The following is a 19,732-nucleotide window of genomic DNA, read 5'->3' as shown; positions in this document are numbered from 1 at the left end:
CGATTGATGGATCTATTTTTAGGAATTGTATTTTAGGTCAAAATCAAACTGCAATTTATTCTAATAACGGAAGAAAGAAACAGTTTCAATCAAATTTAATATTAATTCCAAAACCAAATACTATAACATTAACATGCAAATGATTAAAGAAATGAAACATAATTCAGAAGCACATCTTTATTACATGAAAAACTGAGTATTGTTCAATAAAAACATTATTTATATAATTTATGATATACTGTATATTCGAAGGCAAATTACTGAAAATGGATAATGCTGTGGATATCAGTGGATGGATCGCAATGAAGATACAAGTAGAATAAGCAACCTCGCAACCAATACTATAACATTAACAATAATATATAAAAGGATTAAAGTTGAAACATAAGTCAGAGAAGCAAACTGCGTATTGTTAATTTCAATAAAAACATTATATATAATTTACTATATACAAAGGCTGATTATACTGAAAATGATAATGCTGTGGATTAGGCAGTGGCTCTATTTATATCAGTATTGTTATTTGTATTGAAAAGTAGACGAACATAGACGTAGGCCTATCTATAAGCGGAAACATGGTACGATATGTTTCACTATAGCAGAAAAACACCAATTTACCAGACTCACTTTTCTTAAGTATCACATATTTATATAAGGACGAAACTGAGACTTACTTCCATGTAAAAAAGAATCTAAATATTATGTTTATGTGAATGAACCATTGCTTCATTTAAATATTCATAGTTAGTTTTTAGTTAACATAAAGTAGCCCAGTGATAGAGTAGGCCTATTAAGCTTTTATAATGGACCATGACGTCACGCTGGAACTGATTTATATATTGCAATAGGCCATACAAATCAGATGAATTGGTTATGCGTCGAGGAAATCGTTAATAATAATACTTATGATAAATAAATATTTATATATAAATCAAAATACTGAAAATAATAATAATGCTGTGGGTATCAGTGGCTGGATCTCAATTGAGATAGAAAATAAAATAAGATAAAATAAGATAATAAGATTTATAAAGCGCACATAGCAAACAAATTGCTCAATCTAAATCAAAACGATAAAGTAAAACAGCCAGACATAAAATGCAGAGCTTTCGGGCAGCACTATAGCCCATCCTCAGTAGTGCAAGGAAGGAAGGTTATTATATATCGTTTATCACTGATATGTTCTTGCCTACAGAGAAGAACCGTGTGTGTAATTCACATCCTTTCAATAATTCTAAATTATTCAAACGATCCTGCAGCGGATGGAAGTTTCAATTTCGTCAACAGTGCAACGAATTCTTTGATGTTCTTTTCTTTGATGATGTTTCTAAATTCTAAGTCATATATCATCTTCCAGCTACTTTCGTATCTCTTAACCGGAGTGTTGTAGTACCCATCAATCTTCATTACATCTTGTTCGCCTATGCCCCTTCCAAATTTCATTATGTTCTGTCTGTATGGTGTAAAGTAAGAAATCGGGATCTTTTTTACTTTTGGGAATGATGGTAGTTGTGCCTGAATCTCACGTTGTAAACCGTATTGGCCCGTCAAGTTGATTGTATCGAATATTATAGAGATATCATCGGAACTTAGATCATCAGATTCAACTAATACATTTAACAAATCTATTGTGGTATTGATTGTTTTCTGTTGTTGTGTTACCATGTGGTCTCCAAATAACACTCTAAGCATAATGAGACAATCTCTGTCATCGTAATACTCTGAAACATTCATTTTCAGGAGTTTGAAATCAACCTCGTTCACTTTTGAAAAAAAATAGAAAAGAAGTTCGTGTTATTGGCTGATAATCAGGTCATTACAACCGTCAATTAAAATAAATATCATAATTGTTAGTACAGTAGTAGGATTGGTATTTCGTGTTTTTGTTTGGTAACAAGTACTTATAATAAATATAATTATCTTTGTTTATGTCGTGCCTTAGGCAAGATAAAATGTACACAATAGCTTAATAAAGTCAACAATAATTCCAAATGTCGTTAAAATTCTAAATCTTGCGTGAGATAATTTCCAGAATGATAGTGAATCACTGTAGGTTTGAACGCAGGTTCACTAGGAACCGTTCAGCATGGATCCAGGACGTGACTTATTTCCACTTTTAGGATTAAGATTTTGTATTATAGATAGAAGGTTTCTAAATTTGTCATGTATTATGAACTTGTAAAAAAATTAATTAAAAGCATAACAAGGAAAAATGATGTACAGTGATCTGTTAATACGTATCCTTTCCACAATGTATATATAGTAACACTTTTATAATGTTGTGCTCATGGTTTTACCATAGATCATATTAGCTCAGCAATTTATTGTTACAGATTACTTCTTTTAAACTCTGTCTTCACTATCAAACTAGATTGACAAAAAGGTGTACCAAAATATGGTAGTTATATGCCCAAATATGGTAATGGTATATCCATATTATGTGTATCATGACATCACATTTTTTGTCACATAAAGTTTTATAATGTCGACAGGGCTTTAGGCTAAGTGTTTGCGCAACATCTGGCATTCCTCACACTGCCCTTTGAAAAGGCAATCATAAAACAACAGGTTTCTGATTCGGTTGGTTTTACTTCTTACCTGTTGCTGTTGTTGCTGGTGTAGGCCTTGATGTTGTCGATGTAGAGTCTGTCACTACACCATCTGTAGCTGAAAACATAAATAAAAAAACATCGTTTTTCTAAGATGTATTTGTGTCCCAAAACAGGAAAAATGAAGATTAATAAAATCAGACTTAGAATAGGCCATTTTGTAGGTTTAATAAAGTTCTAAAGAAAAAAACCGAACAAATTAAGTTTTCACTTACAAAATTAAAACAATTATTACTGTTATTTTGTCAATCAATCATTCTTTTTTTTTGATAACGAAGATTCTGCAGTATTTTAATTAAAACTGCAAATTAACAGGAGTAAATGTATGTGATTGAAGTCTCATTTTTTTAAATGAAACCTAAATTCAAGCTAGGCTGATACACAATGCTATACACAAATAGGCCTCTATGAGGAAATACATTATCAAATGACTTAATATGAACCAAGCTTTTACATTAAAAAAAAGGAAGTGAATACGTAGGCCTAAACTTGACACACAGACATATATGCTCAAAGTAAGTTCTGCACGTTCATTTAATACCAATAGGCCAGGGTTTGTCAAAACGTCAATATTGAACCCGAATTTAGGGCTATTAATAAATCTACCTGTTGACATAGGTGTTCCTCCTCTTGCAATAGGCCTACTGACTTCTTGGCCTGTAAAAATAAAATTTAAAAACAGATGTCTTCGTTTTAAAAAAAGTGCTACGGTATCATAGATGATAATAAAGTGCATTTTTTAAGATATAGGCTAAATCCTATTTTAATACAAAATATAGAAACAAGCAATACATAAGGCGATTGGTTATTCAATGCGTAGACCTATACGCCTTAAATTCAAATAAGCAGACTAAATTGTAAAAGTGTGTCATGAACCGTATAACTATAAGCCTAGACGATGCAACTTTAAATATTATTTAATATTTATTTAAAATACGTACCCAGTAATATGGACTTGGCTGTTTTGTTCAACTGATTGGCAAAGCTCGTCAACGACTTCTGTTCATCTTTTAATTCCACTTCTTTTTCCAGATGAAAAACTACGTCCCATTTATTCTGGAGACCAAGATGACGTAATCCGTAGAAACCAACCAAGTTGTCGACGTCACCCCCGTTCTCCTCCGTCATTGCAATTATAGCTTTATAAAGATTTTTACGATACAAAGACAAATACATACTTGCCCCACTTTTGTCATATTGTGCACCGACTTCTGTTTTGTAATTCTGCACACTGGCTTTTGCTTGGGCATTTTCTGTCAAGACTGCGATTTCTGACAAAACGTTGACATTATTGTATGCGATAACCCCTTTATTTTGAAGTTCATTAAATAATTCCATTCCGGAGATATTTGTACGTGCCAATACACCTATTGGTATGTAGTCTTGAAGAAGAAATCTCAATTGTCGTCTTTTATCTCCAGGATACACATTGCTGAATTCTTGACGAAAGTCTCTAAATGTGCTCTCCATTTTTTAGGCCTGAATAAAGGAGTAAATTATAGATATACATGGTAATTAAACTGCCTCGAATAACAAGGAAGAAATGAGAAGTAGCCTACTTAGAAATATACCGTAAATTACACTGACTTACCGTAAATATTACACAAACTACAGCAACGCCTTCTATTACCAATTTGACAATTCTTGTAATGAAATGCTTAGATCTTAAATCGGTGTAATTTTAACAGTAGTTTTATACGGCTAAAATGCTCTAGTATCATGTACAAAGTACGATACAACAAGTCGTTGTATTATGTTAAAACAATTTTTTTTGCCAACTCAGAAAATGAAGAGGAAACAAACTTCCTGTAGCATAATTATACGTACACACCGGAAGATATTATAAAGAGGACATTGGACATACTGTCAACAATGAAATATTGTTTTCTATATGGTTTGTGGTCGGATGTGTGTGTGTGTCTAATTTCCTAGTGATTTTTTGTTTGGTTGGGTGGCGTAATAGTGAAGGGGAGTGGAGAGGGGGATCTATAATTATAACAAGGGGTCGCGGGGTTTCATGCCCCATGTGCACAGCGATAATAAGTTTATAAATGAAAGGGAAAAAACATGCCTAACTAAATTTAGGTCTGTCTTTTACACATAACAATATATATATATATATAAATATATATATATATATATATATATATATATATATATATATATATATATATATATATATATATATATATATATATATATATATATATATATATATATATATATATATATATATATATATATATATATATATATATATATATATATATATATATATATATATATATATATATATATATATATATATATATATATATATATATATAAATATATATTAGATTGTGTTGCAAATCTGTTATAATGTTCTGGTATTGTAGATTTATTGCCTGGTATTGTAGCTTTGGGGAAAATAATCAAATATCTAAAATAATTAAAGCAGAAGTATAAGAATAAGTTACTCACACTTATAATGTATGTAAAATCATGAATGAGCCAGTTAAATTAGATGTTATGGTTTAAATTATAAATAAATTATATATAAATACTCTTAATATTTAATGTTTTTTAGCTCTGAAAAACTAATAATGTAATTTAAAATACAGTAGGGTGTGTCTTAATTATTATCATAATTAATTATTTAAATACATTATCAACCTCAATGGACAATCCTGGTATAAAACTAAAAAATGTATAAATAATAACACTTATACTAATATATATTATGTAAGAACATTTACCAAAAATAAAGATCGAGAAAAAAAATTAGTTAGTGTACTGATTCTACCACCACACACGTACCGACCGGGAACCAACAAACAGTCATTTGGAACTATAGGGGCGCTACAGCATACTGAGCAATGAAATAAAAAATGGGATGACGAAAACTCAATTTTTTGGACGTGATACCTCCCTTTCTTTGCCCCTTTCGTTCGTTTTGTGAGAAGCATCCTTCTGTTTAGGTAAGACAGGTTTTGGTTTAAAAAAATATATGTGAAAATAGTGTAGTTAACAATAACCTAATCATAAATAATGACAAAAGATTAGGCGAATTATGGTCAGGCCTATCCTAGGCTACTAGCCTAGTAGTAGTAGCCTAGAGCCTAGTAGTGTGTAGTAGGCCTAGTACTAGCCTAGGCTACTAGGGCCTTGGAGGCTAGCCTACTAGATAGCCTAGTAGTAGGCCTAGCCTAGTACAGTACTACGTAAGTAATAGTAATACCACGTCGGTTGTACGATACTGTACAGGGCCAGGCCTTTTACTACATTGACTACCGTTCATAGCCTACTACTTCTAGGCCTAGCTAGGCTAACTAAAAAGGCCTAGCCTACTATGCTAACTATTAATTAGGCCTAGGCCTTTCTTTAATCTGTTTACTGTTGCTTTAAACATTTGTATAACTTTAAAAAACTAACCTACCTAGGCCTAGCCTACTAGGCCCTAGAAGAAATGCTAAAATTTAGAAACTAAAAATGCTAAATACAAATTACAAATTATTGTTTTTTCATTTCAGGTTTTCAAATTAAAGAATTATATTTTACTTGAAAGATGAGTAACTAGCCTACTACTTACTAGTAAAATTATATTGATCAAGAAATATTTTTTCAGTTTTAAACCAATTTTACAAAATGCCAATTCGAATCGGTAGACTACCTATTCCATCACTTCGAACTTATACCTCTGTAAGTTTTTTATTTATGGGTATGTGCTTATGGTTCGCTAAAGATGAGGTTGTTCTATTTGACAATGCTCAGGCATTTATGTCAAATCCAACAGTAGATGAGCTGAAGGCGAATGTTCCGCTTGAGTACTCTTACAATCGGGAAACCCAAGATTATTCTGAAGTGGTTTCGATCACACCATCTGGTGACGTTAGTAAGTATTCAGTTGAACAGAACAACCAACCAGTTGAAAGTGCAGATTCTACTGTGCATCCCGAGGAATTGTCATCAAAGAATGATGCAGCGGCAGCAACAGAAAATAATTGGACTGATAGATCAGTCGAGAAGGAGACGGAAGAGAAGAGATGGCATTCAAATGATGACGAAACAGAGTTTGAACAGCCATTTATGGATTATACATTACTGCCATCAGATAGTTATGCAATAAAGCTGTTTAAAGTTTTCATGCAGGAGCCAATATATGTTTTAGTAAGTGAAATAATTGTTTGACACACTGTACTATATTTCTTTTTAAAATGTAAATTCCTTAAACCTTGCTTTAAGATTAATAATCTTCTACACTTACAAAATATTTTAAATCCCACATTATGAATCCCAATTTTTGTTTACAAGACCCCAAAACACTGATTCTCCAATATCTTGCAGTGTGATTCCCTTGTTACGAGATTTCCAAACCTTGTAAAAATTCTCAGTCATTGCTTATGAGACTCTTCCAAAACCATATTATGAGACTCCCAAACCTTGCTATGCGATCTCCAAACAAACTTTGCAGGCACTAGGGCTATTCATTTCTCTTTCTTCACCCGTGTGTGATCTGTCAAATCAAATGTTTTGTTTTCTCCAGGTCCTGGTCAACTTTGCCTACTGCTGTTTGTTTCTGTTTGCCAAAGTTCTTCAGTTGGTTATCATTGGCAAACTGAGAGTTAGTGAAAGACAGGTTAGTGTTTATTAATATATAATAAATAATGGTTCTAGTTTATTCTAAGTAATACACACAATATACTGAATCTCTAAACCACCCAGTGATACTGAAAAAATAGCCAATCTAACCCAGATTTGAACCAAGAATATTCTGCTTGATATGCAATATCCTCTACCGTTATCAACCACTAAAATAATTCTATTAACATTAGTGAAAAGGTATCTGGATATCTATATAGTACTGATACATTTTCTTTTGGCTACATACGTATGGGATCCTCCTCTTCTACATTGTAGAATTTTAACTATTGATAAATTTTCTTTTGAATGATCCAATATACTGTAGTTGAATAAAATCGCAAACTTTCATTTTTACATGAGCTTTCACTGGGTCGACACAGCTTAATCATTAGCACGTCCATGCAGAGAAAACTTGAATAAAGATGTCAGTTTTACGATTTTTTTTAAATATTGGATCATTAAAAAAAAAATGTATCCATAGTTAAAATACTATTAGATAGTGTGTCATTTAGTTCACCCTCAAACCAAATAAATAACCAAAACAATACTGAAATCCTCAAACCAGGGAAATTTTTAACCAAGCCCTCATGTACAGTAGGACTACAGTATCTCAATACACCAGTTCTATTTTATCAAATTCGGAGATCCTGCGATTTTGAGTTGGTAATATATTAAGGCTAATTTACACTAGAGGACGATAGCGATCGACGATAAATATAGACACAAGATACTCATACATTTTTCTTTACATAAAACAAAAGAAAATTAGAAAAGTTTTCATTCTATAACTATAGGATAACCATTTATTGCGTCTTTGATCAAAATAATATTTTTCAAAATCCAATCAAATGACGTCATGATCCATAAGAACAATAAAATCGTTGTATCACCACTATATTTTTGTTCATACTAATCATGATGTCATTTGATTGGATGTGTTAAAAAAATATTTTCATCAAAGGCAGCATAGATGGTTATCCTATAGTTCTAGAATAAACAATTTTTAGATTTGTTTTTTTTTTATGTAAGAAAAATATATGCGTGTCTACAGTATTATTGTATTCTCACTCCTGAGGATGATCAAAGCATATTGATCGAAACGTCGAGAAAACTTGACAGTTCTTTTCAGAACTAACATACGTGGTGTACCGCAAACTTATATTATATCAACATTTGATTTTGCCATGCAAACCTTCAAACAATATAATTATCTTATCTTATTTATTTTCGATTCTTATCGTCCTAGTGTAAATGGTCCTTTATGATAACATCTTACACATTTTTTACAGCGCCTAAAGGAAAAATTTGCAAACTTTGTCTTCTACAAGTTTATTTTTATCTTTGGTGTTGTGAATGCTCAAGTGCTGGAGGAGATGGTGTTGTGGTCAGCTTGGTTTTCAATAATTGCCTTTCTTATTCTCTTTATTATTCTCTGCAAAGATCGATCAGAATACGTAAGTTTTTTTCAATTTATTTTATATTTTTTTAAACCAATATTACTATTTAGAATTATTCAAGTATTGATCATTATTGATGTTAATTATTTTGATGTGCTAAAATATTATTTACCTCCGCCAAGGAGGTATATGTAATCGATCGCGTGTGATTTCATTTTTGTTCAAGAGGCAAGAATTATAATTTGTGGTTTGTAATTTTAAAACACAATTAGATTTAATATACACGTTTTTTGATGCGAGTAGTTTAAAAAAACTATTTCTTTTCAAATTCATTCGTTTGGTTTTCGCTTTGCTGTTCTAATATTAGTCAACTGAAGCTATTGTTAATTGAAAGGCTTGTTACATCCATTACACCAAACTCGCATACACATGCTTGTAGTGGAATTAGTCTAAATCATACACAGCATTAAGACACACACAAATTTTCTAGGGATTAAATCTTATGTAGAAGAATGTTACAGTAGGCAGAGGTATGCACTCTTGGAGTGGCTTTCTAGTTTATATATAGTGTATATTAGTTTTAATTTTGCTTTCCAAATTTGACAAAATATTTTATAGGTTTTTAAAACTTATTTATTATACAAAAATTTGAGTGTAGATTGATTTGCTGTTTTACAGACAATTATATAAATTGTATCAATAACTGGATAGTAGAATAAAAGCTTAGATTTTATTTTTTAGTTAAATATTACCATTAAAAAATATTCCTAGTGTATACAGTACATGTATGCAAACAAAATTATACAGTTCACTGTTGTTTAGATCAATTGTAAATAAATACAATTATCTGTTAATAATTTATTACTAAATACTTTAAAAAATGACTACAAATCAAGTTTTCATTATCAAAATATTGACATACTATGGAATAAAGTACAAGAATTAGGTTATAGTATTTACTATTTGAATATTGTAATTAGGTTATAGTATTTACTATTTGAATATTGTAATTAGGTTATAGTATTTACTATTTGAATATTGTAATTAGGTTATAGTATTTACTATTTGAATATTGTAATTTACAGTATTCTATAGTTAATACTCTGATCCACTAATTTGATTAGAATTTTCTGGAATTTTTATTGTATATGATGATTTTAAATTATTTTTTTTTATTTAATATGAAATTATCATCTACTGTACATGCTTAAATATTTTAATTTACAGTATGATTTGATATTAGTTTTTAAAATTAATATTAAAATCATTAGTTTCTTGCCATGTAATACAGTACATTATTTATACAGAACAAAGACCTTGTTATACCATGTAGAATTAGAAGGTTATATAGTTGTTAACATAATGACTAGGTCTAGTTTGAGGCCGAGCTCTGTAATTAAATTTTCAATTAATTTTTTATTTAATTCCATGTCTTTCATTATGAATATTAATAAGAAAATTCTAGGTAAATGGTTACTCATGCAGTGTTCTCCCGATATAGGAACCATGTCCAGCAAATTAATTATTGCAAAAAAATTGAATTAATTTTAATTATAAAATTGACATAATAGCCTTCAAGTACTCTTTGGTCTATGTTTTTAATGGCTAGGCCTAACCTACCACTAATAAATTAGTATTTACAGTATTTTATGTATATTTTTCTTACACCATTTTAATACCGGTTGGAGCCAATCAGGCAAATCTTGCTAGCAAAACCTGCTTCGGAAGAACACTGTCGCGTACTAAACAGCTTTACTGAAAGTTTTCATTTTTTGAATCCTACATTTGTTTTTAGCTTTCGTCTTCACCGACTACTTCAAACTGGATGCATGGCAAGATAATGGGTCTTCTGTTTGCTATCTTAATCTGTGGTTTCATTTTGGTTGGTGTCTGTTTCTTTGTTGGATATCCAGTTGATGTCAATACGTTCTTCTTCATGTTGGCAGAGGTAATCTATCAGAAGTTGTTGTTATATCAAATGTCTAGTCTAGCCTATTTAGCTATCAAGTCCAATAGTCATTTTGCGCATGATTTCCTGAGTGTACAGTACATACGCAGGTCTGTTTGACGTGTCATAAAAGGTTTCTATTACTTTATGTAAAAACCAAAAAAATTAATAAATAAAAAAATTCAGTACCTATGACATTGGTCATCATAATAAAAGAAAGTTAAGATGATGAAATACTGTATGTTTTTTTTTTTCAAATTTCCTCTATTTCATTTCATAAACAATATACATTACATTTTTTGCTTCTTTTTCAGTGCATCATCCTTATTGTGCGTGCCATATATGTTATTGCCAAGTAAGTATTTATTTACACACCAATGACAAGGTTTTTTTTAATGTTTATCTATTATACTGGGTGACCTCCTTACTCAAGGACTGGTCTCCCAGAGGGCCCAGTTATGATCAGTGGCTGTGAGTGAGTGACAATGGCTGTGTGTGTACTAATTAATACACCAGGGTAACCCCCTACTTGTCTCGAATGGGATATTAGGTTCTTTAAAGTGCACATGAGCTAGATGTGTACATTGGATCTTGAGAAGACTCGTTCTACCACCAGAAACATGTTATACTCTTTGATTACAACCAAATGAGAAAATTTATCTATAGCCAATTTTTTAAAAGATTGTTAATGTTATGAGGTGTGGGTTAACCGTGATAGTGAGCCATTTAAAGTCCTGTTTCTGGTGCATAAAAACAACCAGTTAAAAATGGTGTGAATAAACTAACTCCAATTTCTTGGGAGCAGAAACAGGACAATTTTGTGGTAACCGGTTAAAAAGGCAGCACAAAATAACCAGTTAAAAACACCCATTGAAGAACGCCATTTAACGGGTTATTGCTGGGCAACTTTTAGCTGCAACACAAAATAACGGTTATTTGATTGACAGCTGTTGACCTCAAGTCAACTACACTGTAGTAATGTTTGAATTAACAGCCAGGACCAATTGCATTTTGGGTAATTCTAACGATTTTTGTCAACGACCCCCCCACGGATTTAAATGGTTATTTTGGAGCAAAAATTGAGCAGAAATGCAGTCAATATAAAATTACATTTTTTAAATAACCGGTTTATTCAGCGCTATGCAGCAGAAACAGACCCTTTATGTGGGACTTTACTAATAACAATCAAAATAATCAAACATAAGCACAGTGACCATCGGTATTCTCCAAATACCTATCTTACAGTACAATTCCATGAAAGCCACGAATTGGGGTCAATCACACTATGGTATGATTGCACTCTGCACATTGACAGCACCTACAATTGAATGATCTTAATTGTTTAACTTATTCTATTTAGGTATGGTATTCATCTGTATGACCTGCACCATGATGGATTGTGGGAAGAGCGAGGCTCGCTCACTTACTACACTAACCTTATTTTGGACACTACAGTTTTGATCGTGGACTTTTTGCACCATCTTCATATGTTGGTAAGACTTTTGATTAATAGGAAAATTCCACCATTTATACTGTAATGCTCAGTTCAATAAAAACTTACTGCCGAAAAGGCATTGAAGACACAAACAAATTTAATGAGGCATATTTTATATGAAATCACTTTGTTCCTTTAATGTTCAAATAGTCTGTTTCAAAAAGAAGCCCATACTATCTTGAAAAGAAGCCCAGTGAGCTTGAATTAGAGATGGGCTTCTTTTTGAGATAACTTTTTCAGACCAATGAGGGGGGCTTCTTTTTTAGGTTTTATTGTATATCGATATATCTATTATTGTTTGTGACATTTAAATGGCATATTAAACTACAAAATTACAGGAAGGTAATATATTTTAATTTAATGTTTCTTGTTCTTTTAGTTATGGGGCAACATCTTCCTTAGTATGGCAAGTCTTGTGATCTGTATGCAGTTAAGGTTCCTGTACACAGAGATCCAACGTAAATTACGAAAACACAAGAATTACCGAAGAGTTGTCAACAGCCTGGAAACAAGGTTTGTATTTAACAATTAAAATATTAAGAGACCACTTGTGTGACGCAGTGAATTGGACATTGAATCGTGGGATTGTTGGGTTCGGAAAGACACAGAACCTTACATTTTGCCTTTCCACCCAGGTGTACAAATGGGTACATGGTAGAGGTCAAGACACAACTTTGTGCCGATTACTAGCTGCATTATTGGAGTATGTTTCCATACAGGTTTATCCAAAATTCTAGGGCTAGACTTGCCATGACAAACCTCCGATGCAATTATCAAGTTAAATGCATGTCTTATATTTCAATGATTGGTTTTCACCAGGTTTGCATATGCAACTAAAGAGGAACTTGAAAATGGAGATGATACATGTGCTATCTGCTGGGACCAGATGTCCACAGCTCGAAAACTACCCTGCAACCATTTGTTTCATAAGTATGTACATTTTATTCTCTAATTTTTATTCTTTACGCTTTTATACTATTTGGAATGGGATAAAGGATATTTCTTTATTTTAAGAATTACCCTGTCCAATACAAGTTGTGCATTGATATCTCTCCTAGTTCTGGTGGTGGAACAAGTCTTCTCGGATAAGAACTATAAACATTTGTTGTCTATGTCCACTTTAGTCAAGATAGTGAACTGTGAACGGTGAACTGGTTGAAAAAAACGCCCCTTTTCATGGGGATTACCATCTACCTGATAGGACAGTCATTAATTTACTATTGGTAATCTTTGGCCACATGTGCCTAAAGACATCAAATAAATAGAAGAGTACGAGTACGTCCTCTAGTCTTTGGCTTATTCAATTAAAATTTATTAACATTCACCTTAACATTAAGGTATGGTTAATCAACAACATTTACAAAAATGAACATAGATATAAAAGAAAGAGCAATAATAAAAGCATTTAATGAACATAAAGGTCGCTCAGTATCAGGTGGAGGCCTGAATAGTCGAGCGTCTTTCAAACGCCGAACATACATATTTCATAACTGGCTTGATGATATCGGGATCATTTGCACCCTTAATAAATATAAACTTTTCATTTTGTGACATATTTTTTAAGTTTAGATTAAAATCTAGATCCGAGAATAATGCTATTCTGATGTCATCATAAATGGGGCAATATAACATGAAATTAACCCTCAATATTATCTCTATGGTACACATACTGCTCTATCAGTAGAAAAGAATTCTTCAACAAAATAATTGTTTCATTTTCTCTTCGCTCCTTAGTTCTTGCCTCAGATCCTGGATGGAGCATGATACCTCATGTCCTACCTGTCGCAAGTCTCTTAGCCTCAACCCAGTACCGACAGAGCAGGCAGACCGTGAGAATGCACAGAACCAGGCAAGAGGAGCGGCAGTGATTGGCGCCAGAGTCAATGCCAGGGTTGGCCAACTAGATCCACGCCTTGTTAATCATAGAAATGTGTTTCATTTTGATGGTAAATTATTCATCTGAAACTAATTAATATGCAGTTAAAGGCCAACTTCTCTTTAATATAACAAATTTACTGAAAGTTCAAAGGTCATAGTGGTGCAAGTCACAGTTTGGTTCCATTTTTCGTGACAATACATAATGATGTTCAATGAAACAAAAAAAATATCGACATAATTCTGACAGAAGTGGCTTTGAACTGAATGAGGCAGAATGGATTACTTTAAACAAGTTCATATGTCAGCATTTTCTTTATATTCAGCCCTATATGTGAACTTGTTATGTGTGTATTTTCTAGGCTCCAGAATCTTTGCTTGGTTGCCTAGCTTTTCTGTTGAAGTGATGCATGGAGGCAATGGTATAAGGCAACGAGTTCAAGCTAACTCACAGCTACGTACATGGGTAAGTGCTTTCCAGTTTCTCCCATTGTCAATACCACTATTGACTTCATCACAACAGTTGTTTATTATCATTAGCTCAGGCATCATTGTCATATTCCATCTTCATTCTGACCTTGCATCATTGTCAATCTATATTATCATTGTCGTGGAGTGGTTCATCGGTGACAATTCTTTCATTGTACATCATTAGGTGATCATTTAGAATAAAATGATCACCTATTGTTATTGTACAAAATCTTTATTATTGTTATTATTCTTTCTGTACACTTTTTGTTTAGCAATTATCTCAAAAAGTTGAATAACAATGATCACAAAAATTTCGCAATGTCTTTCAAATACTTTAACTTAGCCATAATAAGCTTTTCAGCGTGATCACTCATCCGTGACGTCACGTATACGCCATTTTGTGAAATCACATTATCAATCATATGTCCATAATTCATTATCACATATTTATGAAATTCACTACACGTACATTTCAGGTCAAGGTAAAAAATATTAGCAAATAAAAACTGGCGCGTCTCAAGGTCATGCACGTGAAATCGCGCGTAAAGATTTTAAAAAGGTCAAAATTAAGTTTTGATTAATTTAGGGCATGAATTAGGCCATTTGCGTGTTTCAAAAAATTACTGCGCAAAAATACGTTTTTGCGCACGCAATCCGTAAAAAGCGTAAAAAATAAAATGTGATGTATACATCACATTCTACACACAATCCTTAGTACATTCTCCGATTTTGAGTCCAGTCCGACTTAAAATAACGGTATACGATCACGTTAAAAATGACAAAATGCGCACATTAATTGTACAAAAGTGCTATAAATGGTAAAAAGTAGGGCCTTTTTAAAATGAATATAACTCTTCAGAATGGAAGATGACCCCCAATTTTTTTAACTTAATATGGAAGCCAACAAGTTGTAAATATAAATGTATATACACATTAGACGTACAAAATGGTATGACGTCATCAAATGGCCACTTGAATTTAAAAATTAGTAATTTTTATCTTTTTGTGTGGGTTATCACATTCAATAGAGCGCATCTCCGTTATTTGAACCCAATTTTCGCTCAACTTTTAGTATGTGCTTGCTCAATTAATTATCTTTCTCATGAGTTGTCAATATTTTCATTTTGATGACGTTATCATGCGTAAAAACTTGAATAACCTAGGTCGTGTATTTTCAGCTACACCATACATTTGAATATCTTACAGCTCTTCAGAATTAAAGGTGACCTTGAAGATTATAACTTATTATGAAAGCTGATAAAATGTAGATATGAATTCATATAAAAATTAAGCCTATCGGATGTTGTGACGTTATCTTATGGCCAGTTGAAGTTAAAAAGTAGTTTTTAAATTTCTTTAGTTGAAGTTATACAAATTTCAAAGAGCGCGCATTGCGCTTCTACGTGTCAAATTCTCTTCCAATCCTTATATTTTATTTGCTCAATTCATTATTTTTCGAAATTTTTATCTTTGAGTTTATTTTGATAATTCCATCATACCAACAATTTAGAACACGATGTGGGTCCCGTAATTTCACCTATGCTACACTGTATATAGATATACAGTATATACTGTACATATTGTATATGAAACATAATAGGTACAACTTAGTGCTATAAGTGTATATGCAACATGTCATAGGATGGCGTACATCAACTTTTTACGATCGTATGTTAACGTACGTGCATGTTTAAAAAATGTTAATTTCATTAAAATAATAAAAATGATCACCTATAATTCGTCAAAGTGACGAATTAAATTCTAGTTTATAGTATAATTATTATAACATATGATATATTTATTCATTTTTCATTCATCATTATTCACTTTGTTACAATTAGAAATTCAATAAATACCAGAACACTTAAAACACTGGCTAACCAAAGTGTTGCCATTGACTTTATAGATCAATGCTATTTTTAACTGTCTAAATATAGTAGCAGTACTGATATGTTTAGTGTAAGTGTGACATTTCTGACCAAGTGTAGGTTCATAAAGTATTCTGAAATCCTTTATCCACCCCCAGTAATTTGCTAACCTGCAGTTGCACTTCCCTGAGAAGTGCACTTCCCAATGCCCAACCCAGCCTATGCCCTTGATATACTAAATATACAAGGTGAAAGAAGCCAATATTTATTTTTGGTTTTATACTGTAATGATCAGATTTGATGGGTTTGTGTTTTTTTCCCAGGCGAACAATGTCCAACAAATGTTTCCAAATATTCCCCTTCAAATCATCTTAGAAGACCTACAACGTACACGATCAATGGAAATAACTATCGACAATATCCTTGAGCATCGCATCCATATTCCTGCGGTACCCATACCGGATGATCCAACTCCCCCACCTGAGCAAGATGTTCGTCCGGCTCAACCCCAACACAACCCTGTCCAGTTCAGTGCTAACACAAACCCTCATGCTAATCTGAGCCCAAGTTATACAGTGGAGACACGCCAAGAAGAAGATGTGGTTCAAGGAGAGCAGAGGATAGGGGAAGCTGGAGATGCAAGTGCCATGCAGACACAGCATCTCAGGTACATAATTTGTTATAATTCTAGACGAACATGATCTAATATAATTATTTTATCTTTTGTTCCCCTTAACTATTTATTTAAAAACGAACTGCTGAATTGAAAAGTACCATTAAGAACATTTTAAAGAGAAAAGACAAATAATTTGTGAGTCTTCGGATATGAAAAAATCTTTTTCATGGAGTATGGTATTTGATGAAAGAGAATATATTAAAATGCAATATTATTTGTATTTATGAAATATTTCTTCATTTCATATTTTTAGAGAGCAAGAACCAGCTTCAGAATATTCAAGCGTTGAATCAATGCCAAGTAGATTTTCAAAAAATGCATCAGAACGAGAAGAAATATTAAACCAAAGAAAAAAACAACTGATGCAGAAAGCCAGAAAGTGAGATGCTTCTATTTGGCATTACTGTAGTGCTCAATGTCTTTCAATTTTGCTACTACTAGTACTTTATTACTACATTTAATATGACCTAAATTGATTGAAATGTACTGTAGTCTTTTTAAGAGGAGTGAATGTATTGTGTGATATAATATTAATAGTGCATTTGAAAAATTTGCCAGAAGTTCAATCCAACTTTACCCATTTTCATGACCATGAAATCCTTCTACCAAAGCTTCAAATTTAATATACTCACTGTAGCCATGCAATATACTCACTGCAACCATGCAATATACTCACTTCAGCCATGCAATATACTCACTGCAGTTATGCAATATACTCACTGCAGAAATGCAATATACTCACTGCAGCCATGCAATATATTCACTGCAGCAATGCAATATACTCACTACAGCCATGCAATATACTTAACTGCAGCAATACAATATACTCACTGCAGCTATGCAATATACTTGCTCTAGCCATGCAATACACTCACTGCAGCCAGGCAATATTCTCACTGCAGCGATGCAATATACTATATATGGTCGTGATTATTATTAAATAATAATAAAGCTATGTATAAAGTGTGAAATTAATCCCTGGTTTCTCAAAATAGTGCATTATAGTATCAGTGATGTAGCCACAAGAAATAAGGTGGTCCAGTTTTCACAAGTTTTTCTTTCATTTTTGTAATGATTCTTTATGTATGTTTGTTTTTTTGTTGTGAATGGAAATAAAGAAAGAAAGAAAACAAACAAACAAAGGCCTCTGTAAAAAAGTGGTCAGGTTGAAACCGTACCAAGCAATACATTTTCACAATTTCCTTTATTAACAAGCTTTCTATATTTTCATCTAGGCGTTATATAATGAAGCATGCGAATGAGAATTTATCTCAAAAAACAGCCTCAGCTACCACCTCTTCATTCCAATCAGAATCGCCTAATGAAGACGGTAATTTAAATAATGGCATGGTTGAACCAAGTGAACAACTAATATCTTCGTCAGGCAACACAAACCAATCAGATGTCCGACAAAGAAGGATGTTGGCATTTGAGGCAGCACTTCGACGTATGCAAGATGAAGAATAAGAGTTTTGATTTTTTTATTTACCAAGTAAAATCATTTTTTGTACATATCTATTTGACTGAAATCAGAAACTGCCAGTCCAAATTGGAATGATGAATATTATTACTTGGTCTGAAAAGCTTCCAAATTTGATGATATTTTTTGTATATAGGTATATATAGGTCTGCAAAGTGGTTTTTTTTTATAATTACTAGATATGTACACAACACAATTGGTGTTAAAGATTATAAATATTTGATTTTTATTTGGTGCAATAATATCAGTAATATTACTGTAAAGTTTTTAGATTTTTGTAATACTATTACTGCTCATTACTGTTTCATGGCCTTTGATTTCCATGATAAATTCTAATTTTGTGACCGTTATTCACAAAGTTCCAAGGGACCAAATCACATGGAAATGTTTGGTAAATAAAAGCATTTTCCATATTTATTTCTAAAAGTTGAACATTTCACATCACAATATTAGGTATAACAAGTTTGCAAAATTGTTTTATAATATAGTTTACATTTGTAGAATTATAAAGATTGGCACTAAAACACTATTTATGATATAATTTAATGTAGTTGCAAGAGTATAGTTATGCATGCACCTTGACGTCTGTTACACGTTTGTACTAATATTCAATTAATTAATTTAATTAATTTGTCACTATTACAGCACAAACATCTGCATTACATATAAGCGTTAAGATCCAATTCATCATCAGTAAACATAATACCCCTGTACTGTAATAGTAATTCCCAGGTGCCATATTACATCCCTGGTGAGCAACTTATCCCCAGGTCAGCAGCATATCCCCAGTCCAGCAACACATCCCTTAGGTGAGCAACATATCCCCAGGTAAGCAATATATTCCCAGGTCAGCAACGCATCCCCAGGTCAGCAACACATCCCCAGGTCAGTAACATATCCCCAGTCCAGCAACACATCCCTTAGGTGAGCAACATATTCCCAGGTCAGCAATGCATCCCCAGGTCAGCAACATATCTTCAGGTAAGCCACACATTCCCAACTTCGTAGTGCTTATTCAAATGTGTAAAAGACAAGTGTACATGTTTTGTATGTCTAAAATATTATTTTATTTGTAACTGAATAGTGGTCTTTTTAAATAGAATATCTTGGATAATTTAACATTAAAAAATCATTGGAAAAAAAAATGAAATCGCATTATATAGAGTATATATTGCTACTGTAAATGGGAGACTTATTTAAATACCGTAACACTGACCTTGTAAAATGATTATGTATATAAAATTATGTTATCTAGTATATACCCTATATATTTCTTATGTTTATTTTTGT

At 32.3% G+C, this 19,732-nt stretch overlaps 2 protein-coding genes across 3 annotated transcripts; one reads left to right on the top strand and one right to left on the bottom strand.

Annotated features, from left to right (window-relative positions):
• Positions 1-112: 112 nt before the first annotated feature.
• On the bottom strand, positions 113-4,545 carry LOC140056494 (uncharacterized). The gene is made up of 5 exons (XM_072101877.1): positions 4,201-4,545; positions 3,551-4,088; positions 3,216-3,266; positions 2,599-2,667; positions 113-1,763 (listed from the first exon to the last, which is right to left on the bottom strand). Exons 2-5 carry the CDS (start codon positions 4,077-4,079, stop codon positions 1,240-1,242), a joined length of 1,173 nt encoding a protein of 390 aa, XP_071957978.1. The 5' UTR covers positions 4,080-4,088; positions 4,201-4,545; the 3' UTR covers positions 113-1,239.
• Positions 4,546-5,415: 870 nt separating this feature from the next.
• Positions 5,416-19,456, top strand: LOC140057803 (E3 ubiquitin-protein ligase AMFR-like). 2 transcript variants are annotated; one of them, XR_011846973.1, is made up of 15 exons: positions 5,416-5,569; positions 6,122-6,758; positions 7,135-7,227; positions 8,522-8,686; positions 10,425-10,577; positions 10,892-10,932; positions 11,938-12,070; positions 12,452-12,585; positions 12,892-13,002; positions 13,807-14,018; positions 14,310-14,413; positions 16,610-16,953; positions 17,216-17,341; positions 18,198-19,289; positions 19,386-19,456. XR_011846973.1 is itself a non-coding variant. In XM_072103545.1 (14 exons), the coding sequence occupies exons 2-14, from the start codon at positions 6,237-6,239 to the stop codon at positions 18,427-18,429; spliced, it is 2,370 nt and encodes a 789-aa protein (XP_071959646.1). In that variant the 5' UTR covers positions 5,416-5,569; positions 6,122-6,236; the 3' UTR covers positions 18,430-19,456. The 2 variants fall into 2 exon arrangements, 1 of the variants encoding a protein (XP_071959646.1); XM_072103545.1 differs by having other exon boundaries at positions 18,198-19,456.
• Positions 19,457-19,732: the final 276 nt, after the last annotated feature.

The sequence above is a fragment of the Antedon mediterranea genome, chromosome 8 (genome assembly GCF_964355755.1).
Source record: "Antedon mediterranea chromosome 8, ecAntMedi1.1, whole genome shotgun sequence".
Lineage (NCBI taxonomy): Eukaryota > Metazoa > Echinodermata > Crinoidea > Comatulida > Antedonidae > Antedon > Antedon mediterranea.
This window is presented reverse-complemented; position numbering and strand designations above follow the sequence as displayed.